Source organism: Carassius auratus, chromosome 14 (assembly GCF_003368295.1).
Source record: "Carassius auratus strain Wakin chromosome 14, ASM336829v1, whole genome shotgun sequence".
NCBI lineage: Eukaryota > Metazoa > Chordata > Actinopteri > Cypriniformes > Cyprinidae > Carassius > Carassius auratus.
Genome location: NC_039256.1, coordinates 23,436,712 through 23,463,951, shown reverse-complemented (window position 1 = coordinate 23,463,951; position 27,240 = coordinate 23,436,712). Strand labels below are relative to the sequence as shown.

Below are 27,240 nucleotides of genomic sequence, written 5' to 3'. Positions count from 1 at the left end.
CAAGTTTCTCAAGATTTTTGTTGACAGCCATGATGATGGATTCACAAAGACAAAAGTCTGTGTCAAGCTTTTAGCATTTTATTCAAAAGGTGACCAGGATTCTGTACAGCGGGCAGAGGGAGATTTCTGGGGCACAGGAGCTTTCCTCTCCTCATCCCTTCATCTCTCCCTCTCTCTTTCCATCCTCCTGGGGAAAGGGGGATGTGAGCCGGGAAAAGAACAGATGACAAAAAATTGAAATAAATTATGGAAGGAAAAAGAGAAACCATGCAGGAGAGAAAGAGAGGAAAGGAAATAGGGAGGATGAGGGAATTGTTTTTATTGGTGCCCCTGTCCCAAACAGAGTCACTCAGAGGCCTTGGAGAATCACAGCACCGCTGGGCTTTAACAGCTCGACAGACACAGACTGCAATGTGAGCCAGGAAGTCTGTCATCCCAAAACTATCTGCCCCTTCATAGCAGCAACACAGGGAAGATGCAGCCTCTCAGACATCTCTCCTCCTCTCCTTCCTCTTGCGCCCCTCTCCCTCTACTCCACCTCTCCTCTTCCTCTCCTGGTCTGGCCCTCACTTGCTGGCCATGGTGTAGCAGCCGTGTGGGTGCCACTGCATGTCACGGATACGCCTCACAGACTGAAACTGAGGGCAACGGGCGCCGTACTCGTTAAAGTGTCTGTATTCACCCTTCTCCAGCAGGTACTGGCTGCCACGGTATCCGGGGTACTGATAGCCCACCCAACTGAAGAAAACAAAGAGGTTCGTTTGTGCACCCTTGATAGTGTACTAGCTTTAGTATTTAAACCAGGGTTAAACTAAAACCATAAAAAAATACTTTAAATATATATAATTATTTTTTTACTATATATTTTTGAATATTTTTAATTCATTTATTTTAGCTAGATTCCAATGCAAAACTTCTCTTTTTCCTTTAGTTGTACTTGATGTACTAAAATAACTAAAATTAAAACAAATAAAAATGACTAAAAACTACCAAGATGTTTGAAAAAAGACTAATAACTTAATAACTAATAACAATTTAAAATGAAAACTATAAATATAAACACTTTTCGTAACTAAAATATAAAAAAATAAGTAATAAACTAAATAAAATACTATATAGTTTTGCACCCTTAATGGACCCTTGATTATACCATGCATAAACTGATTTATATATTTAAACCAGGGTTATTATAGTACACAAATATATGTTCATATGTAAATCAAATATTTGTACAATATAATTATTTTATTTCAGCTAGTTGCAAGGCAACATTACTATTTTTCAGTTGGCTTAACTTGATGTAAAATAACTAAAGCTGAAATAAAAATGAATAAAACCTATAGACATTTAAAAAATATAAATATAAATATAATAAAAATAGTATTAATAAAATATCTCAATTATGCATCTAGTATTGTAAGCATCTTGTTGTGCAAGATGTTATTGTTATATCTTTCTCTATTATTTCTATAAAGTATTACCTCTATTTTACAGTTAAATAAATGCTTGAAAGCCACATTTGTCAATACTGTCAAGCATTTGTGATCGCCACAAGTGCACAGAGGTTTGACAGAGTGAAACCTCACTGGCTAAAGACACTTTGCACTTACGTTCCACAGCTGACCATGATGCTGCCAACTCTGTCGGTGAATCCATAGGAGAACAGGCTAGGAACGTCATCATCCATGATCTCCATCTTGCGGCCCTTGTACTCGCCCACCTCATACAGGCAGATCTTGTGCTTCTCAGGGTCCTTCAGGAGAAAACACAATAAATGCATTGTAAAAGCATTCAAACAATGGACATAGAATTGTGAGAGCATTTACGCACCATTCTGACGGGTCTGAAGGAAAGCAGGTAGTCGTTCTTCTGGCAGTTGCTCCAAGAATCCCAACGAGGATACTCGCCCTTTTCCAGGATGTACATCTCACCGCAGAAGCTCATCTGCTCAAAGCCCACAAAACTGCAGAGGGCACATAAAGAGCTGAGTGAGATATCTTATTCTCTGTAAATCACGAGTGTTTAATATAGATGCAGAGGTGCTTACGGGCCACACTCCACACGTAGTGAGCGAACTCTGTCCATGCCCATTTCACAAACATTCATGCATTCAGCATTAATCTCAATCATGCGTCCCTGGAAGTTTTCCTGGTCGAACACATACATCTAAAAGAAAGAGAGAAACTGATTATTATCATATTAAATCAATGACCAAGCAGAATTGCACATGTGTATATTTATTAGAAAGCTTTACCCTGTAGGACATCATGCCCATCTCAGACTTCTTGTTCTGGGCTGCCTTGCCGTCGGTCTGGGAGGCAGTCTTTTTTTCTCCACTGGAAGACATGGCGCCTGAGGTAAAATTAATAATAGAAAATTAAAAGAAAGAATATTCATATAACTGTAATATATCTCAGAAATGACACGGGCAACCACTATAATATACAGTATTTGATGCTGGAAGAGAGGGATTAAGTTTAGGAGATGAAAAATATAAAAAACATATGTTTGGAATGGATGTAAGGGGTCTTTGGGGGGGGGAACTATTTTAAAGTGGTAGGGGCGAAGGGTAGTGTGGGGTGTTGGTGTTGATGATGGTGTTGCAAATCAAAACTAGCCTCTTGTACTCTATAGCTATTAGGTTAAAGTTTTCATGTGTAAGTGGATAAAGTGTTAATGTGTGAGTGGATATTTTGATGTCTTACCTGTGTGTTCAGTGAGTGTGTGTCCGTACCCAGGGTTCACTCTGAGAGTGTTTGCGTCTGACCGTGCTCTCAGCTCTTATACCCTGGCGCTGAGTCTGTGAGGATTACACTGAAACAATGAAACATGCCGTGTTCAGCATACTCACAGAAAAGAAGCCCCTCATCATCAGCACAGCGTGAGAAAGAGAGTATGCGAGAGCCAGAGAGGAAAATAATTCATCCACCACACAAACTTGGATGTTTGAGCCTAATATATAAGTAATCTGGGGGACATCTGCTTTTAGAGAAACTCAAATTGTAATAAATGAACTAATAACTAACTAAAAAAAAACATTTTTTTAGACTACTTTACGAAAGTGGTTTAGACCATTTTTATATTTTCAGTACATTTTGGGCTAAGGATGTATCACATATGTAGTATTTTATTTAAAAAATACAATAAATAAAACAATAAAATAAAATAAAAGTCTTATCCTTTACACATATGCAAAATATGGTTGTTCTACAAATCATTATATAAAGAAATAAGAGTAAATAATAATTGTTATAATAACATGCAAAAGTCTAAAATAAATGTTTAAAATAAATGTTTAAATGAATTGCTTAACAGAAGACATTGGAGATTAATTGTCTGTTAATTTAACATGAACAGGGTGAACGTGATCCCCTTTGGGTCAGTTATAGGTTTGACCATGTTTTGGGCATATATTTATAAAGTAAAGTAAGATTTACTTTTACCCTACTTGTACTGTATCCTACAGCATTCAAGGCAAGAGGAGATGATTTGAAAAAAGAAAAAAAAAAGTAAACTAAATACATTGAGATGATTTCGGTTCAGCAGATACATAGTATTTATGTCTTGCAGCAATAAAGCTATGTGATGCATCTATTGATGTCCCAGAAAACAGGTTACATTGTAAGAGTCTTTGGTCAACCCAGTCTTAAATGTTACATCCTTGCAGCTAAAATGGTAACTTGCATGAAAACTGAGCTCTCCTGTCCTCACTGCACCCACGGCAACTCAAACCCTCACTCAGCTGGAGCAGGTTCACTCGGTTAATCCTGGTGTTTTACTCTCATTGTGAGTATAGTGCTGACCTGCGCGAACATACTGGGACCAAACCCTTTGTGTGCCCTGCTTTCACCCAAAACACTGCACTGCACTTGCCAGTGAATGGGCTCACAACAGCCATGTTGCACTTCTATATTAATTGCTGAGCTGGCGACCCTGTGGTCTGTCCCGCGCGCCCGTCAGGACGCACTTCACGCGCACGGCACGCGGCGGTCGGTATAAAACCGAAGCGCCAGGTTCTCTCAAAGCTCCACGCGAAACCGGCGTTAAGGCGCGTGCCACACTCGAGCTCAGTGACTAAAACGGTAAGAGCCCAAATTACATCTCACGGAGCTCATGGCACAATTATACATTTGGTGTGGTTTACTTTATAAACATCTCAGTATGGCCACATCTTGCGAATGGTGTTAATAGATTTAAATCTAACAACTGTGTTTAAATTTTATTAATTAAATAGCTATTTTATATTACCTATAGTACATCGATTATTGTATGTTTAAGTTACTTTTTAAATCTGTAATAGGCTAATGATGAAGAACACAGTTTACTATAATAGCCTACGTTGTTCTGTTTATTAGCTAATATATGATTATTTATTTGAATTCATTTCACAGTTTACATCTAATATTACTGGTATTTATCATGTTATTTATTTTAAAAAAAATTAGATATAAAGATGTACAGGTTCACTCGATCCGCCATGATGCAGCCCATGATCAACTATGGCATGGGAATGGCTCCTTTCTTCAAGGTAAACTACCATTAACACACACACAACACTCATATATACTTTAAGTCCCTTTTGAAATATCCAGGACTTTAATATATATATATATAATATAATAATTAAGTTATTATACTAAAGCATCTAATCAATATATTTTTGCATGTATATTATAGGAAGACACTTCCACAAAATCACACCACAATCTTAACCTTTGCTTTTGTTCTGCTAGGTGACTGTGTTTGAGCAGGAACACTTCCAGGGAAAATGTCAGGAGTTCACCTCAGAATGCTGCAACATCCAGGAGTGTGGCTTCGACAACATCCGTTCTATTCGCGTTGAGAGTGGCGCGTGAGTTACAGTGTTTGTTAATTGAATGTGTGCCAAGGATACTCAGGATGAACACAAGGAGTTTTCATCTAACTGCGTATGCCCATGTTTGACTGGATGTTCTCTCTTTCAAAAGCTGGGTGGGTTATGAGCACCACGACTTCCAGGGACAGCAGTTCATCCTGGAGAGAGGAGAGTATCCTCACTGGGATGCCTACAGTGGAAACCTGTCCTACCACGTGGAGAGACTGATGTCTTTTAGACCTATCTACTGCGCTGTGAGTTATTCACTCCCTTTTATATGCTAGAAATCTTAAAGCCATGTAGTATTTTGTGCTGGATAACGTAATATTTATTCAACAAGTGTCCATTACAGGATTTATTGAAATAAAGCAAGTTGCATTGGACTGATCATGTGTTCTCAACATGGCAGCCTCAATAAGTCAGTCTCAATAAGTTGAGATTGGCTATATTTCTTTATGCAAGCATACTGCATGTATTCAGGTAGAGTTTGATGTACTTATTGGATATACTTGTATGACTTGAGTCTTCCTATCATATGATCATACATCATTTTAACATATTGCTCCAAACTATTATGTATTCACTATTTATTTTAGTACTATTCGTTACCTTTAAATATTTTGTATGTCTATTTAGCTTTAAGTTCTAGTTTTAGCAATTTAACAAGGCAGTATTTCACATGTTTCATTAAGTGTTTTTTTATTTATTATTTTTTAGCTTTAATTTAATAAATTTTTAGACATTTTTAATAGTTTTAGTTAACAACAACAGCACTGATATAATCAGTTGAATATGTGGATATGTGAGGTCAATCTCTCTCTCTCGTCTCCCCTCAGTCTCACCAGAGCAGTCGCATGACCATTTTCGAGAGGGAGAACTTCCTGGGCCGCTGTGTGGAGCTGTGTGACGACTACCCCTCTCTGCAGGCCATGGGATGGTGTGGTCCTGAAGTGGGCTCCATGCATGTGCAGTGCGGCGCGTGAGTCTCTTCTCTGTGTTTTCCCATTATTTATTTCTTTTCAACACAATCAACACAAACTCAGCACACCAGAAAAAAATGATTGGTGCGTAGGAAAAAATTTCCCACAAAAATGTCCAAAATATAAAAAGATGCCTTCCCAGACAGCAACATAGTGTTGGCCCAGATCCGGCAACATATCCGGCACACGTGAAATCCAATCGAAATGTTGCTTTTGTAAAGGATTGCAAGGATTGATAATGTGCGGGATTGCATCTTTGTATATCTCTTTTCAACACAGAAATACCTGACCCTCATTTCTCCATCTCTGTGTGCAGTTTTGTGTGTTACGAGTTCCCAGGATACAGGGGAAGGCAGTACATCATGGAGTGTGAGAGGCACAGCGGAGACTTTCAGCACTGGAGAAACTGGGGTTCCCACAGCCAGACCCCTCAGATCCAGTCCATCCGCAGAATCCAGCACTAAGAGCTCAGGCTCACCGGGGGACACTTCACCGATCACCCTGCCGCCCGACAAACACACTTTACACATACATGCGCTGATACTGTTTTTCCTAACGAGTGTCTTTTTATTGCTAGGAACACACACATCTACACTGCACACATACCATCATGTTTACAGGAGGGTGCCAATCACATTTCTGACTATGACTAATGTCAGGTGCTAAACAACACCCTCTGGAGGTGCTCCACACAACCAGTGCAAACCAAAGCTAAGTTAGGCCATATCCCTGGAGGGGGACTGGCCGAGGGCAGCTCAGGTGTAATGTGTAGAAGGATGACAAAAAAAAAAATCACAGACAAATAAATGCTTAATAAATAAACTTGTCTTCACTCCAGTGACTGTTCAATTATTGTGTGTGAGTTACACAAAGTACATTCATTATTATGTCTTAAAATTGTACACATCACTAGTATTTGACCACAAGGAGTAGGTATATAGTTTAAGGAATATATTACATTATTTACAAAATTAGTTGTTCTAGTTTAGCAGACTTTAAATATACCAGTTTAGTACTAAAAGTATAATTGCAGATGTTTTATTAAGTACTTAAGTATGTAAACGTATTTGTAGTATACTTAGCAGGAAATAAATGTTTCAAATACGTTTTAGTATATTTCAGTTTCACTAGGGTCTTATGCACTCATGTTTGAATTTTTGCTTTTTTGTGTGTGGTTATTGTGATAGGACAGTCAACGGATAAACTGTGAAGCTGTTGATTCAGCTTATTCATTTTAATTAATAATTTAAAATCCTTATGCCTTATTGTCGCAAATAACAGATTAGAGCTGGGCGATAATACACTTTACATTTTTCATTAATACATGACACAGAATATTTCAGATTTGCTATATAGTATATACACATTTAGTCAAAATATATACAATCCTGCAGCTGCAATGTGCTATATAGCATATATTCCTTTATGTGAGTATAGGATGTACTTATAGATCCAACTTTTAATATATAACTGGGTGATAATATAGTTTACTGGTAACGAACAATAACACCAACAGTTCTTTCGCTATACATGACAAGGTTCTGTACAGTAAGATTTAGCCTGTTTAAATTAAGATTATTAAATGTTTACAAGTATTTTTTTATCGTTTAATTTCTAAACATTTTAAAATCAAAAGTTGTATGTTAAAGTCACTTAATGCACTGTGAAGTCACACTAACAAATATTAATAAATGTTGTAAAACACATTGCTCTTTGTTAGGGCATATTAGCTTATTAACTTAAGCAAACAAGACCTCATTGTAAAATGTCACCAATGGTTATTTTGTATTACTGAGTTTTGCCGGTCACCCTTTGAACACGTGGAAACCTGTATTTAAACAAGAGCCATACTTTTATTTCTGAGTATGGCTACGAAACACAGCAAATTACAAGAAAACTCTGCATGCATTAATATCAGTCTCAATCATTAAAAGGCACAGCTGTGACAAAATATAAACTTTAACATTCAGAACCCTAATCTATAAAATTTCTGATGCCTGAAACTGAAGTCACCAAAGTCGAAAGAGCAAATACTGCCAAGTGTCACATTGTGTGAAATATGTATTGAATAATACACAGGTAAAAATACCATGTTCTAAGTCTCTGATAATTTGAAACGGTGTTTCAAATATGCACCAACACACATTTATTCAGTACTCTGAAGCTAAACAGTTGTAAACATAAATTGCTACACATCCTCCATCAGTCTCTCTTCTCCTGACATGCTGCAACCTGTGAATAAATAATTATTACAAGAGGGTAGTATTAATAAAAGCTTATTATTATAAATGATCAATCTGTTTAATTTATACCATCTTATCTAAATAAATCAATACTGTTAGCTAAAATGAAAACTATTAAAAATAACTGTTAATCAAAACCCAGCTGAAATAGAATACAATATAAGATTAAATACTTAAGAACAAACAGAATGTTGTTTTGACAACAATGTGAAATAAAATAAGCTTAAATACTAAAATGAATAAAACTAAAACTGGAATAAAATGAAATAAAGACACAAAAAATGACAAAGGCACATAGGCAAAATTAATAAAACAAACTGAAATTAATTTAAAATTATGTATACTATAACTGTACATAAATAAATAACACTGCTACAAGTTAATTTAGACATGACAAGCATTATTATATATAATACAATTTTCATGGTTCATTTTATAATTTTGCCAAAGATTATTTGGGTTTTTGAAAATGTATTTTATGTGAACACTAGATGGCAGCAAAGGCGATCTATAAATCTATACGAACTGTAAAATAGGATGTCCATTGTAATATTGACAGAGGGTGGAATTATTTTGAGATCTTACCATTAGCTGATTGCAGATTCTGGTTGCCAGCCTCTTTTATATAGCTTGGGTTGTGTCCTGCATTGCACCTTTAACTTCCTTCCGTCTAGAAGAGTCTCAGTTGTGTCTCTTTTAGCATGTCCCACTTGTTTTTCTTTTACGGGACTGGACACTTTGTGAGCATGCAGCTCTGAGGATTTTGACCGATCCAAAGGCTTGGTCGTTTGCGTGAGACACTTCACATTTTGGCCACTAGCTGTTTTTATGACTTCGCTTAATGCACTTGCATTACAAGCAGCTTGAGTCAGCTGTTCTGCTGGTGCACTTTTCTTCACTATCCAGCAAGCTAGTTTTTTACTTCTCTTTTTCTCCTTTGTTAGATAAGCATCTACCTTTGTCTTATCCGTTTGTTCTTTTTTTCTTTTTATCTCCTGCTGGAAGCTCGTCTCTCCTAGGCAGTTCTTCATTAAAATCCAGCTTCCTCTTCCTACTCTGGCTCCTGGTCATCCTGCCAGATTTAGGCTTCTGTCGGCTTTGCTGTTGTGTTGATTTCGCCATTCTCACACCCGACACCTGCCAAAAACTTTATGGTTTCTGAGGTCTCCCTGCAGATGATACTTGTGGTGTGTTCTTGGATAATGAGGCTTTTGACGCTGTGTTGTTGTGTTCACAGAAGTGGCATGTGCATTTGTGAGGACTGTGTAACTCTGTCTACAGGTCTGGGTTCCATCTATTAAGTTGGGCACCATCTCATCTTGGACTTCTGAATCACATACACCAACATGTTGCTCAAACATTCTCAGAAAACTATCAAGTATGTCATTTATTATTATCATCAATGATGAAAACAGTTGGAAAGCTTAATATTTTTGTGGAAACTGTAAACATTGTTTTTCATTAATCTTTGATGATTACATAGTTCAAAAGAAGAGCATTTATTATAATAGATATTTAGCAACATTATAAATTTCATTTTTGTTCAATTTAACGCATTCTTGGTGGTCTTGCTGACACCAAACTGAGTGTATTTTTGATATTTTTTAAATGTTAATTTGGCATATACGTGCCATGCATCATTGCATTAATGCTGTCTGACATAGCAGAAGATCAGAACGAGACATTTTAGTCTCCTTGAACAGACTTTTTGGTTCTGAGAGAACGTTTTGAACATTCCAAGTTACAGTATGTTTTCATGAATTTATAGCAGATGCTTTTATCCAAAGCAACACTTCTTCCTCAAAAGATCAAGAAAAATAAAATGGCTTATGATATGACCCATTTAAATCATTAATTCAAACAGAAATGAATAAAAACAGAAGATTTTTGTTCTTTTTGTCATACCTCCTCATCTGAAGATGTCGTGAGACACCTACCTGACACACTGGTTCTACCAATCTGCCTCTGCTTCCTGTCTGTCTCTGCCTGGGTCTCTCCCTTCTTCTGCCTCCCTCTCCTTCCTCTTTCATCGCTCCTCTGCCTTGTCGTCTCCATTTAAGCTTCTCTTTATTCTTGAACATTTCTCTTGTGTCTAGCATCCTGCCAACCCTACCCTCACTTTGCCCCATCCAGGCGGCCTCACCACTCTTCCGCACCTATTCATATTTTGCTCTCTTTTACAAACTCTCAATCCTTCTCCCTTCAAAGCAAATCCAATGCGTGCTCCTTCCCTCCACACCCTCAAAGCCCTTCCCTCAGGTTTGACATCCCCTCTCATCCCTCTCTGACTCTGCTTCTTTTGCCCTGTGCCCTGTGCGATGTTGGTGTCAAGAAAGTAATTGATAAAACCTGGGATATTGTTCTCAAACTGTGAAAATGCTTCTAAAACACACTCCTCACTCTCTGAAACAACCCCCAATGATGGCTGGCCCTCTCTTGCCAATGGCTCAACATTTGTACTTTGAGAAGGGTAAGGGTGAGGTGGCAGAGGGGTTGGAGGCTGTTGGTATGAAGCTGAAGGGGCACATACGTAGACCTGGGGCAAGCAGGCCGGTCCACTCGCTGTGGGATACATTGCATTTTCAGGGCCCACATCCATGACCTGAAAGGAAGGCATGTTCTCTGGAATACCCTGGATGTTTTGAAGTGTGGCCAGGGGAATATGTGTGCATCGGTGTATGTGCAGAGCCCCTGATCCTGATCGGTCCTCCATGGCAATGTTCGATCAGACGAACACTTTCAATGGTCTCTTTGGGGTTTTGACATTCAGAAGAAACAGCCTCGGTTTGACACACCTGGGCAGGGTGGAGAAAATACAGTAAACAAAATGAACGATGGAAAAAATGACATACTTTGTATGTCAAACCTCGAGTCTGTAGCACACTGTCACAGAACTCTGCCCTGCTCCACTGTTTTTGCAACTCTTTAATGAGAAGCGTCTGGTACGCCAACATCTGAAGAGTTACACATAACCAAATCCAAAGCATTGTAAAACATGCAAGCTGTAAAATACTGAATAATGTCGTGTCTCCGTGCAGCTGTGCAGGACTAGACAGCCAGGGTTGGCACCGTGCACGCTGTTCACATGGGAGATGCAAACAGTTGTTAACATGATTTAGTTTTCATGCACTCGCATGGAAATTAAAAAAAGATAAATATCTAATTGTGTGTAAGCGACTACAAACATCCCATGCTGTATATATAAACCAGCCCAGCTGCAGTCAAAACAGTCTTAGCGAATAAAAAGTAACATCTGACCTTTTGTTGTTATGACACGAGAAAATGCTACAACAACGTACTGACTCTTATTATTATTATAGCTACACAAGTGAGGTTTTTTTCGCCTGCGTGATAGTGGGAGAGTGGCAAAATTGCATTTTTACATATCCTAAAGAAAATGTTAGTGGCGCTTGAATATGTTCTGACCACTGATTTATCTATGTTCTATATTATAGATCAGTGGTTCTGACTGGTTTGGATGGCTGCTATGTGGGTGTTTGTTTAGTGTTTGTGGTAACAGAGAACTCATCATTATTATGAAAGGGATCATAATTATTTAATATTTATAGTTTTACTATAGAGTATATTGGAAATATTAAAGCAGATTTTTGAAATAAAGAAACAGAAAAAAAAACAACAACTGACAGCTGATTGACAACAAAGTGCAAAAGAATTTAGCAAATCATGTGGGCCAAAACATCGCGAGATTTCGGTAATCCACAGAGGTCGTGAGGTCGACTCATTTGACCAACCTCCTTTGCGTTTTTCCGGAGTGAAGCGTGTGCGCCCCGAGCGGTGAAAATAAAGCCGAATTTTACCTTCTCACAAAACCTGGTAATCAACAATATATCACAGGTATCGATAAATTTCATATTATATATTGGTAATGTAAATACGCAGATAAGTTGCAGGTATTTCAGGGCTGTCAGTGGCTGTAGTCAGAGGCTGTGTGAAGAGTTAGCTTGTCGGCTACATTGTTAGCTCCTCTGGGTAATGAAGTGTTCTAGATTTTTCCGACGTATTTCAAATGAAGTGAATAGGCTACTTATAACTACATGATTGATCATTCGTCTGCATTTATTTAAGTATTTTACGAAACCTGGAAACGATTGACAATAATATGTGTTCAATAATATTATCAAATCTGTAATTTTTGCCGGTTGATTTTTCTGTTGTCATAAGAAGTCAGTCAGCATTTACATTGACAAGTGTAGTTCTGCTTTGGGTTGACTTCATGAATGTATCTCCCACCGATTTGTAATAGTGCCTTGGTTATAAACAATAAAAAAAATTGTCAACAAATTGTAAGAAACTTCATGTTTAAATAAGCATAATCAAAAAGCATAGATCTAGTCCACCCCCACACCTGGCGAAATACACAAAGACTAACGGCTTAAGAACTGTTTCAGGCTTTACTACAAAGATTAACTGAAGTCACTTTGTCATTTTTTTGTTCCTGAAGTTAATAAGCAACCTGGATACATGAATGTGCACTGTTTATTTTCTGGAGTTCTGCATGCAAGCTTATAATGTTTATTTCTCTTAAGAAGCAGAGCCTTGTAATATTTGAAAGATGGCAGACACAGAGCAAAGGAGTCCACCTCCTCAGTTAGGACCTGTGGTAAGTGCAATGACTTTTTAGGTTTTGATACCTTTCTTCCAGTTACTATACAATGACCACACACACACACACACATATGTATATATATATATATATATGTTTGTATATTCATTATAACCTTGACTGGAGGATCTTATTAATGTATTGCAGCAATTCCTCTTGAGTAATAAGCTGGAAGCGGCTATGTGGCTGTCACGGCTGTTCACTGTCTACTGCTCCATCATGTTTATTTTGCCACTGCTTGGGTGAGTCGTCATCTTTTACAAGGCACTTTCACAAGCTTTTATTTTAACCACTCTGTTTTGTTCAAAAACTGGGTTTCAAATTGAACCAAATTGATTTTCATTTGCCAAAACTCTTTGAATAGTCTTTTAATGTGAAACCCAGCTAGATTAAGAAGTGAGTTATTGAAGTTAATTTTCCTTGGATGATTCAAAAGACAAATCTCAATTTTGAATATTTCACAAGTTCTCATGCATTTCATATTTGACCACAACATTTGTACAGCCTTTCCAAAACACATATCTGTATTGAATCTTTGCATGCACATTCATATCACAAATCCAAGAAGAAATATCAGTATTTCAAGCAATTTGAAAATTAAGTGTGGGTTAAAGTTGACCCAACACAATAGGCATTAACAATATTGTACTTGATGGGATTTCAGTAGTAAGATGAGGACTATTTAGGGTAGTAAGGACACATCCACACTCACAGATTTATTTTTAAGTCAATGATTGGAAGAAGAAGAAGAATTGCTTTTTCTCTGCTCAGGCCTCAAGCAGCTACTAACTTCTATCAGAGGGCATTGCTGGCAAACGCTTTGACCAGCGCTCTGCGTTTGCACCAGAGACTTCCTCACTTTCAGCTGAGCAGAGCCTTCCTGTCCCAGGCCTTACAGGAGGACAGCTGCCACTATCTTCTCTACTCCCTCATCCTGGTCAACTCCTACCCAATCACAAGTATCCTTTCTCAAAGACATCTTCCTCTGGAGATATCTTGGGGGAAATATGTTTTTCTTGTTATAGAATCATTTTGTCTTTATGTATCCTTGACTTTTGTTCTTAGTGAGCATTTTTCCAGTGTTCCTCTTCTCACTTCTCCATGCCACCAGCTACACTAAAAAAGTCCTTGATGTAAGTCTCTGCCCTTTTCATTTATATTGCTGTGAGATGTGTATTTGTCATAATTCCATCCTGAGTTGTGTGTCTGTTTCATCTGTTCTCAGACCTTGGGTCCAAACAGCCTTATGTTTGTGAGGAACTTTTTGAACAAGCTCACAGCCAATCAGCAGAACATCTTAAAGTTTATAGCTTGCAATGAGATCTTTTTGATGCCAGCCACAGTCTTTATGCTCTTCAGGTAAGGTCTGATGGTCAGCTGTTACGTTTGTTTTCAACCCTTTAAATCCCGACGCTTGAGATATGTATATGTGTGTATATCAGGTTTTTATGTTTCATGTAGTAAGATAAAGGAGAATGTAGAGTTCATACAGAAGGAGAGACCCAAACCAAGCAAACATTTTCATTTTGTGGTAAATAATATTTATATGACCGGGGAAAAATGGTGTTACAGGGGGTGTACAGTGAGTGGTGAGGCCAGGCCTTTCTTTTGATAAAAAGTGAAAACACCATATGATTTCACACCAAAACAACACGAGTACCACAACCTGAGACACATTTAGCTAGTTTGATCATTTAAAGCTGGTAAAAAGTATAATCAAGATTGCAGGGTTTTTCAGCAAAGTTATAAGAATTAATAATAATTTTAATACATTTAGAAATGTATCTATCAAATATGACAGGGTAGGCTTTATTGAGTTAAGAAAAAGTAGTGGTTTGTTGCTGGAGAAAAGCATGATTAAAGCCATGCCGTGTTTCTTGTAATAAGAGGGAATGATGTTTGGTTTGTGATTCACAGTGGCCAAGGCAGCTTGCTTCAGCCATTCATCTACTACAGGTTTCTCACTCTGCGCTATTCCTCAAGACGCAACCCATACTGCCGGTAAGAGTCTTGTATCTCGTGTACACACTGACTAGTGTTAGATGTACACATGCACACTTTACTCAAAATATGGGGTAATGCATGTTGTTCTCAATTCCAATAAAAAGGTTTAATTTGAGCTTGGTTGTTTTTAAAAAAGTCCAATATCAGTGTTCACATGATAATGTGAATTGTTTTTTTATTTATGTTTTTGTCCTGTCAGGACTCTGTTCACGGAGCTGAGGATTTTACTGGAGCATTTTGTGATGAAGCCCAGCTGTCCAGCCTTCTTCAGGAGGATGTGCCTCAACAGCATTGCCTTCGTTAGCCGCCTTGCTCCCACCGGTGTCTAACTAACATACACACACTAGTACACACAGTTCACAGATTGGGACAGTTTTGAGATTGATTTACAAACAAAGAAGGCCAAGTCTGATCACTCCGAGATGGATGTCCTCCTCTGCACTGAAGCATTTGCTATGTTTGGAGAGACTATCAATCTGACAGACTACATCCAAAAAACAAAACAGCAAGATGTATCTCTGTACACAGTTGTCTGATAAAGGGGTACAACTGTTTTCAGTTCATTACAGCTTTTATATTCATATTGATTTTCAGGGGGTAGAGTGGAGCCCTTGAGATGTTTAATCTAATCTTAACTGCTAGGGTAAATAGATATAGCTCTTAATAGCAAGATGTAATGAAACACAACATTGAGAAATCACATTGTCACTAGGCTTGTCCATTTTCTTTTTTTTTGATTCCACTTTTAAATGTTCTTGCTAATTTCTTTTCGTTGTACTGGATTACCTTGAAAATATTAATGTATCTTGCCCTGAGCCTTTCCCAATAGTTGACAATGATCGGAATGCCATTTGGGTTCAGGAAGTTTCAGATGTTACTTGAGGATGCCTTTTTCATGTGAACATATGATCGAGGTGTTGTCAAATATTCTGTGATTCTCATCTGTTGTATAGAGCCCTACACTCAACTGTTCTTTTTTTGCCTTTAATGCGGTTTATGGTCAGGGGAAGTTGTAACTGCATTTGAGATATTGTCAATTATTTGCTTGTTCAAGGCATGTCACAATTATATTTATTGCCTCTGTTTTTAACTATGGTCTATGTAGATGAATAAAATAAAATATGATCTTAAATTGTAACTACCAAGTGTGGTTTAAGTTCAGATTTTAAAGTTTTTGCTGATAAAGCTGGTATATAGATACCTTAAAACTGTAAGGTGTTAGGTTGAGTTTTCTGTGGGATAAAATATCAACCACCCATTAAACAGGTCCACAGAACCTCCTGAAATGCCTTAGGAAATTTGCAGCTTGGGTTGCTGGCGAAATGGTTATATCCTCTTCATAATATTGTATAAACATGCTCTAACCAAATATATATTTAGCAAAAGATTGAAGCCCTACTGAATTTGCTGACGTTTTAATGAACCTTTTTAATTTGTGTCTAAAAGCAACACTTATAGCCATGTGGTAGTCAAACCATAACTTTTTTTTTGCATTCCCATTTGTGCCAATAGTATGATACTTTTGCATTACTGTGACATCACAAAAAAGATGGAAAAATATAAGTCTTCAAATTTAGTCATGCCACAAGCAGTGCTTAATAATTGTCACTACAAGTAACCATTTTGATAATATACTGTACAAATAAATCAGTTCAAGTTGTAAAATCTAGTGCACCTAACGATGCCCTTTTAACCATGACAAAACTGCCTCTTCTACACAAAATTTGTGTAGTATTCTTGTAGTACCCAATTTTACAGGTTGTTTAAAGCCTGTAAGCATTTAAGTGACTTTAAGACAGCATCAGTTTAATCCCTGCCCTCCCACTTCAACCACACATGCTTAATAGAAGCAAGAGACGAAAAAACACATTAAAGGCCAGCTGCACTTTTATTAAGATGTAAAAAGGAGGGTTTACAGAAACCAAAAAAATAAGTGCAATGCTGGGAGTCTTTCATAAAAATAGAATACAAAACACTGAAATATTAAAACAATGCTTGATTACCTAATGTACAAATATCTGGTTGTATCAAGCATTATATATATAAAAACAAAAAGTCCAATCCTTAAGGACTGCAAATAAAAATGTACATATCACTAAGATCTCACCATTGCCATAAAACTGAGGCTATGGATTCAGTTATTGGAGTTATGGAAATTAAGCATCAAAAAGAGTGCACAATTCCCATAGAGGTATGGAACCAATGAACAATGTTGTTAAGCGGTTAGTTCAGCATCAGCTTCTCTGGAGGCTCAATGAGAGACACTTCATGGTACCTGGAGGGAACCAGAGGAAAACATTAGCCATTGCTAACACAGCTATTGAACGTGTAGACCAAGCAAACTTACTTTGAGCCCTTGTATTTCTCTCTAACCGCTTGTTGTGTGTGCTGAGCAGCACCGAGGTATGTCTGATGTAGATCCTGAATGCAAGGCATAAGATCCACCAAAGTGTAGCCAGTCATCTCAACAAGTGCCTTCGACTGCAAGAGACAGAGTTATGAGGAAAAACCAAGACCCCACGTCAGCATGAACACACTGGAACAATTTGATACTGAAATCACAGACCGATCAGCCAAGCAGGTAGCTAAGGGCTTTTCTACCTAGACATCAACAACAACCAACATCCTAGTTATTGCCCGAGGTGATTGTGCACTTACCCATGAACCACCTGCAATTGTGTGATTGGCCAAAATGAAAGCTGCCGCAGCGGTTTGGGATGGGAGGTACTTCAGGAAAGGGTCACAATCTATCAAGCTCAGCTCACCAAGAAACTGAAAACAGTGTGTCAAAACGGTTTCATGTGATAACAGGGATACACCACACAACGCAACTACTGAACTGCAGGAAACACTCTCACCATTGATAAGCTTTCCACTTTGTTGCTCACAGGCTGGTGCAAGAAATACTGGGTGAGGAACTGATTGATTGTTGGAGCAGCAAGATCAAACGAGAGAACGTTTAGCACCAGATGCTCCATCCTCAACACTTGTTTCTTTGTGTAGGTGTCGTCAGTGATGTAAACAAATTCTGCCACCTCTGGGGGGTAGATCTCCTCAAACTTCCTACAGTCAAACAGAGAAGTGTGAGCATGGAGAGCAGCATGGGGGAAGCTTGTGCAGTCTGGGGCTTTAAAGCAATGATACTTACGAAGCCAAAAGCATAGCAGCTGTGCCAACCAGCTGTAGTTTTCCTCTCAGGACAGACATGGAAGACAAAAAGCGATCGATGTAGTTCACGGCCAGGTAGAGGGTCTCATTCTGGAGCTTGTACTCCTCTCCCACCTCCACTAGCCAGTCCACCAGAATGGCACGCATGCTGTTTGTGATGTCCGGCTGTTTCTTCATGTAACCTGCTTTTGGTTTCGACTTGACCTACGTTACAAGAAGCATAATCATTGAGCAAATCAGAAGAGAATGTGCATCATTGAAACACGCAACACATTTAACTTCCTCACCTCCATTTCCCGCAAGTGTGTGTGTATTTCTGTTGCATAATCCGAGACTGCATTGACATCTGTGGGCCTTTCTTCACCATCAATTACTGACATATCCATAGGAGAATCTATGTATTGAGAATTGTACATTTTGTGGGTTATGTTTTCTGTAAAGCGCAACAAGATAGGATAGGCATTGAATTTCACTTGTTTATCTTACCAAAGCTGGCCTCCATTGGCAGATTGATAGTGGCGAGGGGCTGCCTTAGGCGGGTCACAGTGGGATTTAGTGTGAGAGGGGAGCAATCCATGGTTGCTCTTTGGGTAGATGGTTTCTTCGAGCATGCACCATCGGGCTCATCCACGTGGATCTGAAAAGCAGGTTGCTTGGTGGAAGGCTTCTCTCCAAAACTTCTGCCATGTTCTTCAGATTTGCAAGCAATTATTTGGGGCCCAGAGACCTGAAACAGAAAACTGGATTAAAATGCTGCTAATAATCTTGTAGTGGCTACAGGCCCTTTTTGCAGTAGCTTCATCTGGTAGCAGGTCTATTTGACCAGTTTCAATTTTGAGTGGTCCAAAATACTGGAAGTTTTTTTTCTTGAAATTGTGACTTATTTATCATCTGATTTTTCAGTCAGTGACTCTTCGTTTTTCAGTTTGTCAACTAAACTGAGGGTAGTTACATTGGTTTACCTCATGCCTTTATCTGAAGAAACTAGCTCATGTATGTTAATTTCACTGGGAATTTAACCCACAATCTTGCCAGTGTCATGAGAACTGTTTGAGCCTCAGGAAAGCACACAAGTAACGTTACTTTAAGTTGAAATGTAGGTAAAAAAATTAATAAAAAGCTTACTGGTGTGTGTGTGTGTGTGTGCAGCATATTAAATATTGAAGTAAAAAAAAAAAAAAAAAAAAAAAAAAAAAAACATAAAAACTGAACCCAAGTGCTGTTCCTGAACAAACTAATTTTGTCTCTGTGTGTGTTCAGAACCAGCACCTGTCGCAGTAATAAAGGGATCGCTGGGAAGTGGAAAATGTAACCAGACTATATGAACTCATGTGGGAAATAAAAAGGCATGTTTGGCAGAATGACAGTTTCATTCACAAACATCTTTTATTGCACACAGAATGTGCATTAAAAAAAAAAATCAAGACACATCTGGAAAATTAGGGACCACAATAGTTATAATTTTAGCGAACAGCTGCTTTACTGTGGTGGAGCAGTGAATGGTGTGCAAAATGGCGGTCTGCTTGTTGGGAGGGAATGATCTGCGGGAATTTAACAATGCATTATATTTGAACTTGTGGCGCCATAAATGCAGTTTTACCCAATAGGGAAGAAAAAAAAGGGAAGGAGATGTAGGTTTTCGTGATTCAAAGGGACAAGGAGTGCAAGCACTTTGACTGGTTCAACTACAGCAACGTTCAGTTCATCGAATAAATATTATGAAGTTAGCACCTTGTTAAAAACAAAACAAAATTATTTTTAAACTAAATACTAATGCATGCTACACACAGGCGGATGAAATCGGTCTAGAACAGAAGCACGTTTCATTGATGTGCCATGCGTGTCTGACCTGTTTAGCCCCGCGCAGGACGGGCTGGCGGCGCTGATGGTTCTCCAGGACGCCCAGCACGGTCCTGTTGCCTGGCTTAGGATTGACATTTTCCCGATTTTCACTTCTGTTCTTCATTGCGCCTCGTAGTCGTGAAAGCATGTTTTCTTGATTGTGAGTATCTGCTCCCGAGTCTCCTTGTGTTTGATCGACAGATGACATCCTTACAGGAAAATCAACTCAACTCGGCCTTCGATGCTGTTTAACACGTTTGATCAAACACCACACACGTGAATAACGAACAAAGCATGGATAAGCAGAATAATCGGGGGAACTGGAAGACGTGAGCTGTTGAAATCCAGACAAAAACACAATATAAACAGTTGCCAGCGGCGTTTTACAAACCCGATATTCGAAAATAAATCATACAGCAGTCCTATCCTACAGAAATCGCGCCATAGCGGTGTGCAAAACCCCTCAACACGGCACGAAGAGCTCACAAAAGCTGTTTCTATAAACTCAAACGGCGCCTTCTTGCGCTTTTTTTTGTGCAGCTGCTTGGTTTGATATTGTGGCTGTCTCAGTTCAAGTAGCCCGCGACTATTGAAACGGGCCAATCAGAGTGCTACCTACCCAAACGTCATTGACCATACGGAAGCCTGGGAAGTACAAATGCGATTCTGCTTTTATTAATCGAGCCGTTGAGGGTAACTTTCATTGGCTCAAAGTCAAAGGAATTTTGAAACAGTTTGAACACAATGTAAAATTTAAGCTGATGCTGGCACGTTTATACATTATATATATACTAAATAATTACAAGTATATAAATATACAGGGGTAAATCTTACATTTGGGGAACAGTTCTGCCCAGGCAGTACTTAAAGAAAAATAAACAACATCAATGACAACAAAAATAATTCTACATATTTTAGTATTTATGTGCACAATTTCTACTATTTTAGCAAGTTATCTCTATTGTAGCAAATAATTTCTCATACTACTGAAATTTTTTTAATAAATAAAAAATTGTCTCAAAATATGTTTAATTGAAAGTTTATGTCCTGACTGAAAGACAAAGAAAACAGACACAAAACCTTCATGAAAATGTTTATTTCTGTAGAAATGCAACTAAGACAATGGATGAGAGTTCTAAAAATATATAAAACAACTGCAGTCACACCTGGTTTTATGTTTATTGAACACTTAACATTTTACTTTGAAATCTGTAATGGTACATTCAGCTCCTATAGAATACCAAAAGTTTATCACAAAAAACAAAATTCACAAAATACATTCCTAAAAAGTGCTTTACATTTTACATTCCATTAAGCTTCACTGAAAAATTCCATCAATGAATCAAGTTCATAGTTGTTTAAAATTGCAAGTAGCTGTGAAACTTTTGTTTTGACATTTTGTCCTTTAAATTTGAACTTGTCGATGAACAGATCAGTGATCATACCTGCAAGAAAACAAAATGGTTTGTTTACTCATAATTCTTTTGCAAAGACATCATCTGAATATACTACATTAATCTTATGTAAATCTGCAATACATGAGAATAATTTAACATATATAATATATTGTAAAATAATCTCCCCAGCTCATCTGAATTCACTCACCATACAATCTTTCTAAGTGAGCTGGCTGTTTCTTATATTCTTCTAAGAGCTGGGCAGACTCATCCAGTATACTGCGATACTCTGGAATCAGAAAATCTGCATTCCCCTCATGCACCTGCAACTCCTGCATGCAATAAACACACACACACACACGCACGCACGCACGCACGCACGCACGCACGCACACTCAGAAGTCTTTTTTTATTTTTTATAACAGGGTTTTTAAAAGTCTTTTTATGTTTTACCTTTAAAGCATCAATAAGCTGAACTTTTTTGGCCAAGATCAACTGATACTCTAGCTTGGGATGAATCATTCGAAGAGTATGGCTCACAGAGTCCTCATTCACCTCTGAAAGCAACATAACAACCAACACAACAGACACATATTAATCATACTTGATGCATGAAGAATTCCCTGTAATCTGGCATTAACATCCGTCTCAGAAGAACCAATCACAAGTGGTCAGCCAAGACAGATCACCATTTACAGCTAGTATCCTTATGCAACCCAAATGCATCTCCGCTGGCCACTTGTGATTAGACTAACCAATCGGAGAATCTCATTTGTTAGACCACATACATCAGTTAAAAGATCAGTTGGTGAACTTACCATAGAATGTATTCAGATTGATTTTTCGCTTAGTGGCCTCTTTGGACAAAACATCCTTCAGTATGGATATGGTAGAAATGTTGTCTGATTTGAAGTTTGCCTCACCTTTACTGGAAAAGAATTATGTTAAAAAAATTATAAAGATTGATTACAATGCTTCCTCTAATAACGCAATCATCTAGTAGCAGTATATTTGGATACTGAAGACCTCACCAATAGGTGGCTTCTAGCTGTGTTCCCAAGAAAGTGTTCTGAAAGTAGAATGTGATGCCATCTCCTGCTGGGGTTTTCTCTGGGACCTCAGGCAGACAAAACACAACCCAGCAATGGATCTCTGCAAAACTGAACTGTCCTGTCAGTCTCAAAGTGTTCATGGGCCTAGTCATGAAGAGAAAATGTTAAGCTGGTTGAATAAATGCATGATAAGAATTCATAAGCATTGCATTTCTCTAAGCTCACCGCTCCTGATCGATTGCGTGTGTCCTTTGGTGGAGTGAGAGCGGTTTGATCTGGTATTGTCGAACCTGGCAGGTTTTGGGCTGAAGCCTTGGAGTCACGTAAGCCTGAAGGGTGCCATACTGACCCTCTATAGACCGGACCTTAAAGCAAAATCAGGACAAGTGCTCAAATACTGCCTACCTTGCAATTTCAAGAAAATGTAAATATATGTCATTATACTGAAAATAATCCAGACACAAAGTAGACACCTTCAGTTCCAGCCTAGTGGTATTTGCTTGGCACCTGTAAGTGGCAAGGAGGAAGTTCCCATTTGACTGTGGGGTTAGATGAACAAACAGACAGTTTTGCAGACACGTGTGATGTGGTCATGTATTAAGGTTAATTATGTGGCAGACAGGTGCATTACCTCTGAATCACATTCACTGAAGCTGACAACTGCTGAGTTCTTCTCGACATCCAACAGGTCAATGGGAACATCACTCTGTCAAAGACAAAAACGTATGTAAGCAAATGTAAAGAAACTTCAGTCTTAAAATGCTGGAATTTCAACATGTAAAAAATGATGCTGAATTAGTCAAATCAGAAAACCATCTTTAATTAAAATTGATACTATTAGTTCTGTATGCTGATTGGTCAATACAAATTCCAGACATATTAAATTGTATTATATAAAAGAACCCATTGAACAACGTTATTGTTACCCTGCAATGAAATATTTCTTCTTGTAAACTAATCAAGCACACCTTTAAGTAAATTGTAACATACATGTACAAACACTCAAAAGATTTTGTTGAAAGAAATTAGTAATAATAATATTCAGCTTGCATTCATCTAATCAAAAGTGAGTTGAAACTGTATTTATATATATTAAAAAAATGAAATAAAATCTTGAACTTTCCCATCATTAAAGAATCCTTAAAAATGTGTCAACGTTTCCACAAAAAGATTAAGTTTAATCAGCATATTAGAATGATTTCTAAAGGATCACATGACACTGAATACGGAAATAATGACTGCTGAAAATTCACATTTGCCAACAGAAAACTGTTTTAAAATTGTATTATATTTCACAATAATACTGCTTTTACTGTATTTTTGATCGAACAAATGCAGGCTTGGTGAGCGAAAGAGACTTTTTTTTTCAAAAATGCTAAAAAAAAATCCAAAACCAACCCCAAGCTTTTGAACAGTAGTGTATATAAATAAAAGCAAGATGAATTGGTGTATTTCTCCCACCTGCAGCAGCAAGTTGTCAATGGCGGTCTGCACCTCTAGTGTGAGGCTGTAACTGGCATCATCCTGGCACAATGTGAATTTGTCATTGATGCTAAAGACTGGCACAGAGGACACAGCCGTGCTGGACTGAGAGCTCTGCTGGTATTTTTCTCTCCCCTGCAGCACTTTCACCTGCAGCTGCTCTAACTCTGCCCTGTACAAACACATGCATGACCAAACTAGGCATGTCATTTCAAAACCTAGGCCAGTTTAGTAAAGAGATCTTTGCTGTTTTAGATTCATTATTCAGCCGGATGTGCAGTACCTGAGTGCAGCCACCTTGCCCTGGGTCTCCCGGCTCATCTTGATCTCATCCCCTGGGCCTGCTACCATCTGCTGAGGCTCTGTGGTGAGACCAGACACCCATCCTGGTAGACAGCCACATGACTTCCCAGTCAACACAGGTGAATGATAAACTGTTTACTGTATACTTCTCAGAAAACACACAGTAAAAGTATTTTATCTAACAGTCACGGCTAACCTGTGTAAGTTGTTGCAAGAACTTCATCATACATTTCCTTTCCAACGCAGCCACCCTGGATTGATGTGATGCTCTCAGATAAAACCTTGTAAACACAGTAAGACAATTATCACAAGTGTAGTGTAGCAGAATTGAATGGTTAATACTTAATGGTTCACAGACACTTACATTCTCAAAGCGCAGCGTTGGCTCATTTGAACTGTCCAACCCGTAGACCTCCACAGTCCCATCATCCCTTCCCACCAGGATGTCCTTCACACCATCACCAACAATGTCAAAGGTGTCAATACAAAGCACACCTTGAAAAGACCAATAAAAATTAGCACAGTTTAAATTTTTGATATGTAATAGCCTCTCACTATCTAATTCCTACCTCCTTTTTTCTTCTCATTATCCAGTTCCCAACCAGTAATGGGTCCAGATTTGGTAATCTGCACAAGACCTAGTTTCCCATCAGCTGTTCCATAAAGAACTTCCTCACCACCCTTTCCTAAGGATCAAGATTTCATGCATTATCAATTTCTCAGGCTTAACGTATTCATGCTTTCATGCTAAAATTAATTTTTAGCACATACCACCGTCTCTGTTGAGAAGTTCCAGAACAGTTGGAGGTCCAGGAACTTCTACATCATACTGAAGGTCAGAGCCCTGATGGAGCACAAAGTATGGGATGCATCGAGTTTTGTATATGGACACCAGGTAATAGACATAATGAGTACCTGTGATTGCTAAAGTATAATTATGTAACAAAGGACGTATAAATGGTGGCCAGTATGACTGGAGAGTGTTTCAGACTACCTGCAATACTCTAAGTACTCTGTCCTGGCAGGCCAGGATGGGCACAGTGCGGCCCACGGTCTCCACAGGTAAACACAGGATGTCACTGATCTTGTCTCCTGACAGGTAATAATCCTGATCCTTGCAGTCACAGTAATGGTTATAAATGTAACTGGCACACACAAACAGATCTGCTCCTGAAACATGCCTGTGGGAAAATAAGGCACAAACAAAAGTGAAGCATCCAAAAATGACAATGGATTACATGTATGATCAAATATGCTAATCATTAATATAGAAATGAACAGTCGAAAGATAAAAAAAAAAAAACAAGAAGCAGATCTCACATGGCATTTATGCTCTCTGTTAGGTTGGCTTCAAACGTAAGAAACTGTTTGCCCTTTTTAGTATATCCCCTCACTTCAGAGCCTGAGCTCACAAAGATCTTTTCCTGCGGGGTTCCCAAAGCCCCTCCAAGCTCAAGTCTGGAGATCTTCTGTCCTGGGAGTGATTTGAACACAGGCTGACCAAAAAAAAAAAAAAAAGACCAAAGATTTTTCACCCAATGAGGAAAAAAAATATTGTTTTGTTGGTACTCAATAATTATTTCTAATAATTATTAATTTTGTGCAATATCAACAGTTGTGCTGCTTAATATTTTTGTAGATAACGACATACATTTTTTGATTAATAGAATGTTCAAAATAACATCATTTATTATTTGAAACAGACATATTTTTAACATCATACTTTACTGTCACTTTTGATGAATTTGATGCATCCTTGCTGAATTAAAGTGTTAATTTATTTCAACATCTTACTGACCCAAATTTTTGAATGCTAGTGTTTACTAAAAACAGGAAATACTTCTGATACATACCACAGCCTCCCCTTTTTTCATTCCAAAACAAGTCACAACACCATCATGATCTGCAACAGCCACCTGAAATGAGAAAATGCCATCTGGTTGCTCAAAGACAAATGCTTGTTCCCTGTTTGCTTGAGTGGGGGAAATGTCAAGCACATGCTCAAATAAACAGGACATGTCGCATGCTCTTTCACAAGTGAGATCTAATCTCTAGCACCCTTGTTTTACAAATTAAGCCCATAAATTGTCTATAGCAGAAAGGTCATCAAGACCTTGCAACTATATAAAGTTTTAAGACTGTACATTTCTTTTACATATATTAATACCTTATTTTCTAGACATGATAGTTTTAGATGGAGTTTTAAGATTGACTTTCCTGTTAAAATAATATTCCTTGTTCAATGAAATGACTTTTAATTTAATGTAGTTGTTTTTCATAACTGTCAGCACTGTGAGGAATGAGTAATATTATTTGTGTTATAGGATGTATGGTAGTAATTATTATCTGGGAACAGACTGATTTACGCTAAACCTGGAATATTCTTTTAAAATGGATGAAAATAAACCTTTTGAGTTGCTTTTCGCCCCACATTTGGGAGAAGTTTCATGGTTTTTTGAGATGTCACTCCAACCTGAGAAAACAAAGATGACAAGGCCATTAATACATTTCCTCTCTGATAATTTATATTTAAGATTCCTAAAAGTCTAAGCCACAGATCTTACTAGTTTGCATTTTAAATAACCAAGTGCCCATTCGCCACTGTAAATCACAGCAGATGTACAAATACATACAGAGATGTTGAAATCTTACCTGGAGATAATCAACGTGGCTTAAGTTCAATTCCATCTCGTTTGTTAAAATAATCACTAAGTTACACAGATCCGTTTGAATCGTCACAGCTTACGTTAACCGTTTTCTATTTAGCGTTGATATTTTAAGATGCTCCAGTACAGCTCTCTGTTAAACCATTCCCCAAGAAAGTACTTTGAAAAATTCCGAGATTTTCTGATGGAAATATAACCCAGTATTCCTGGCTAGTCGTCACAGACTGGATTATCTCGCGGATTAGTTAGTCAGTGGCTGGATCTGCTGCGGATGAAGTGGCTAACGTTAGCTGTGTTTACAAGAGCATTCACGTCACGTTAACGTGTAACGTTAGGGGAATAACAACTATACCGCCTTTTAATAGAAATTTATCCAAACGATATGCTTTCCTTCGCGGACAAGAATACTAATCCGGCTACGTACAGCAGCATCAAACGTGTTTTTGTTTGCAGCTAACACGTTTCCTCAGCAGCGCCATGTTTGTCAGCCGCCCAAACCATCTCTGGTTTCCATAGTAACACAAAACGTAATGAGATTCGTTCAAAACAGTGAAAATACTATCTATCTATCTATCTATCTATCTATCTATCTATCTATCTATCTATCTATCTATCTATCTATCT

The 27,240-nt window shown here is 38.0% G+C and overlaps 5 protein-coding genes across 10 annotated transcripts; 2 read left to right on the top strand and 3 right to left on the bottom strand.

Annotated features, from left to right (window-relative positions):
* Positions 1-56: 56 nt before the first annotated feature.
* LOC113114051 (beta-crystallin B1-like) lies at positions 57-2,805 on the bottom strand. 2 transcript variants are annotated; one of them, XM_026280765.1, is made up of 6 exons: positions 2,706-2,805; positions 2,255-2,352; positions 2,048-2,166; positions 1,831-1,963; positions 1,611-1,753; positions 567-738 (listed from the first exon to the last, which is right to left on the bottom strand). In XM_026280765.1, the coding sequence occupies exons 2-6, from the start codon at positions 2,345-2,347 to the stop codon at positions 567-569; spliced, it is 660 nt and encodes a 219-aa protein (XP_026136550.1). In that variant the 5' UTR covers positions 2,348-2,352; positions 2,706-2,805. The 2 variants fall into 2 exon arrangements, with proteins under 2 accessions (XP_026136551.1, XP_026136550.1); XM_026280766.1 differs by lacking the exon at positions 2,706-2,805 and having other exon boundaries at positions 57-738; positions 2,255-2,347.
* A 1,123-nt stretch (positions 2,806-3,928) lies between these two features.
* On the top strand, positions 3,929-6,672 carry LOC113114052 (beta-crystallin A1-like). Its single transcript, XM_026280767.1, has 6 exons — positions 3,929-4,082; positions 4,446-4,528; positions 4,734-4,852; positions 4,968-5,109; positions 5,692-5,834; positions 6,152-6,672. Exons 2-6 carry the CDS (start codon positions 4,454-4,456, stop codon positions 6,297-6,299), a joined length of 627 nt encoding a protein of 208 aa, XP_026136552.1. The 5' UTR covers positions 3,929-4,082; positions 4,446-4,453; the 3' UTR covers positions 6,300-6,672.
* A 5,136-nt stretch (positions 6,673-11,808) lies between these two features.
* On the top strand, positions 11,809-15,844 carry LOC113114050 (transmembrane protein 33-like). Of its 4 annotated transcripts, none has more exons than XM_026280761.1 (8): positions 11,809-11,933; positions 12,626-12,699; positions 12,850-12,944; positions 13,474-13,661; positions 13,768-13,835; positions 13,928-14,061; positions 14,620-14,703; positions 14,906-15,844. In XM_026280761.1, exons 2-8 carry the CDS (start codon positions 12,652-12,654, stop codon positions 15,033-15,035), a joined length of 747 nt encoding a protein of 248 aa, XP_026136546.1. In that variant the 5' UTR covers positions 11,809-11,933; positions 12,626-12,651; the 3' UTR covers positions 15,036-15,844. The 4 variants fall into 4 exon arrangements, with proteins under 4 accessions (XP_026136546.1, XP_026136547.1, XP_026136548.1 ...); XM_026280762.1 differs by having other exon boundaries at positions 12,629-12,699; positions 14,906-15,126; XM_026280763.1 differs by having other exon boundaries at positions 11,833-11,912; positions 14,906-15,126.
* A 731-nt stretch (positions 15,845-16,575) lies between these two features.
* On the bottom strand, positions 16,576-19,924 carry LOC113114049 (cyclin-A2-like). The gene is made up of 8 exons (XM_026280760.1): positions 19,724-19,924; positions 18,361-18,601; positions 18,162-18,268; positions 17,855-18,078; positions 17,565-17,769; positions 17,365-17,478; positions 17,054-17,187; positions 16,576-16,981 (listed from the first exon to the last, which is right to left on the bottom strand). Exons 1-8 carry the CDS (start codon positions 19,922-19,924, stop codon positions 16,930-16,932), a joined length of 1,278 nt encoding a protein of 425 aa, XP_026136545.1. The 3' UTR covers positions 16,576-16,929.
* A 952-nt stretch (positions 19,925-20,876) lies between these two features.
* Positions 20,877-27,122, bottom strand: LOC113114048 (Bardet-Biedl syndrome 7 protein homolog). 2 transcript variants are annotated; one of them, XM_026280759.1, is made up of 19 exons: positions 26,603-27,122; positions 26,358-26,423; positions 25,804-25,866; positions 25,271-25,446; positions 24,945-25,131; positions 24,722-24,794; positions 24,520-24,636; positions 24,315-24,445; positions 24,147-24,231; positions 23,931-24,033; positions 23,627-23,819; positions 22,797-22,871; positions 22,639-22,704; positions 22,391-22,530; positions 22,145-22,309; positions 21,932-22,041; positions 21,567-21,670; positions 21,322-21,436; positions 20,877-21,161 (listed from the first exon to the last, which is right to left on the bottom strand). In XM_026280759.1, exons 1-19 carry the CDS (start codon positions 26,636-26,638, stop codon positions 21,028-21,030), a joined length of 2,139 nt encoding a protein of 712 aa, XP_026136544.1. In that variant the 5' UTR covers positions 26,639-27,122; the 3' UTR covers positions 20,877-21,027. The 2 variants fall into 2 exon arrangements, with proteins under 2 accessions (XP_026136544.1, XP_026136543.1); XM_026280758.1 differs by having other exon boundaries at positions 21,322-21,445; positions 26,603-26,638.
* Positions 27,123-27,240: the final 118 nt, after the last annotated feature.

What these genes read in the sequence shown, in the direction of transcription:
- LOC113114051 (XM_026280765.1), bottom strand. Translation starts at nt 2,347, where the DNA reads ATGTCTTCCAGTGGAGAAAAAAAGACTGCCTCCCAGACCGACGGCAAG. An exon ending in TGGGCATGATGTCCTACAGG is followed by an intron (nt 2,167 to 2,254) that starts GTAAAGCTTTCT and finishes TCTTTCTTTTAG; the next exon opens with ATGTATGTGTTCGACCAGGA. An exon ending in CTACGTGTGGAGTGTGGCCC is followed by an intron (nt 1,964 to 2,047) that starts GTAAGCACCTCT and finishes TGCCCTCTGCAG; the next exon opens with TTTTGTGGGCTTTGAGCAGA.
- LOC113114052 (XM_026280767.1), top strand. Translation starts at nt 4,454, where the DNA reads ATGTACAGGTTCACTCGATCCGCCATGATGCAGCCCATGATCAACTAT. An exon ending in TTAGACCTATCTACTGCGCT is followed by an intron (nt 5,110 to 5,691) that starts GTGAGTTATTCA and finishes GTCTCCCCTCAG; the next exon opens with TCTCACCAGAGCAGTCGCAT. An exon ending in ATGCATGTGCAGTGCGGCGC is followed by an intron (nt 5,835 to 6,151) that starts GTGAGTCTCTTC and finishes CTCTGTGTGCAG; the next exon opens with TTTTGTGTGTTACGAGTTCC.
- LOC113114050 (XM_026280761.1), top strand. Translation starts at nt 12,652, where the DNA reads ATGGCAGACACAGAGCAAAGGAGTCCACCTCCTCAGTTAGGACCTGTG. An exon ending in CAACTCCTACCCAATCACAA is followed by an intron (nt 13,662 to 13,767) that starts GTATCCTTTCTC and finishes TTTTGTTCTTAG; the next exon opens with TGAGCATTTTTCCAGTGTTC. An exon ending in ACACTAAAAAAGTCCTTGAT is followed by an intron (nt 13,836 to 13,927) that starts GTAAGTCTCTGC and finishes ATCTGTTCTCAG; the next exon opens with ACCTTGGGTCCAAACAGCCT.
- LOC113114049 (XM_026280760.1), bottom strand. Translation starts at nt 19,924, where the DNA reads ATGTCATCTGTCGATCAAACACAAGGAGACTCGGGAGCAGATACTCAC. An exon ending in GCCAATGGAGGCCAGCTTTG is followed by an intron (nt 18,269 to 18,360) that starts GTAAGATAAACA and finishes CTCAATACATAG; the next exon opens with ATTCTCCTATGGATATGTCA. An exon ending in CAATTGCAGGTGGTTCATGG is followed by an intron (nt 17,188 to 17,364) that starts GTAAGTGCACAA and finishes TGTCTCTTGCAG; the next exon opens with TCGAAGGCACTTGTTGAGAT.
- LOC113114048 (XM_026280758.1), bottom strand. Translation starts at nt 26,638, where the DNA reads ATGGAATTGAACTTAAGCCACGTTGATTATCTCCAG. An exon ending in TCAGTGAATGTGATTCAGAG is followed by an intron (nt 22,705 to 22,796) that starts GTAATGCACCTG and finishes CTAACCCCACAG; the next exon opens with TCAAATGGGAACTTCCTCCT. An exon ending in CAGCTAGAAGCCACCTATTG is followed by an intron (nt 22,042 to 22,144) that starts GTGAGGTCTTCA and finishes ATTCTTTTCCAG; the next exon opens with TAAAGGTGAGGCAAACTTCA.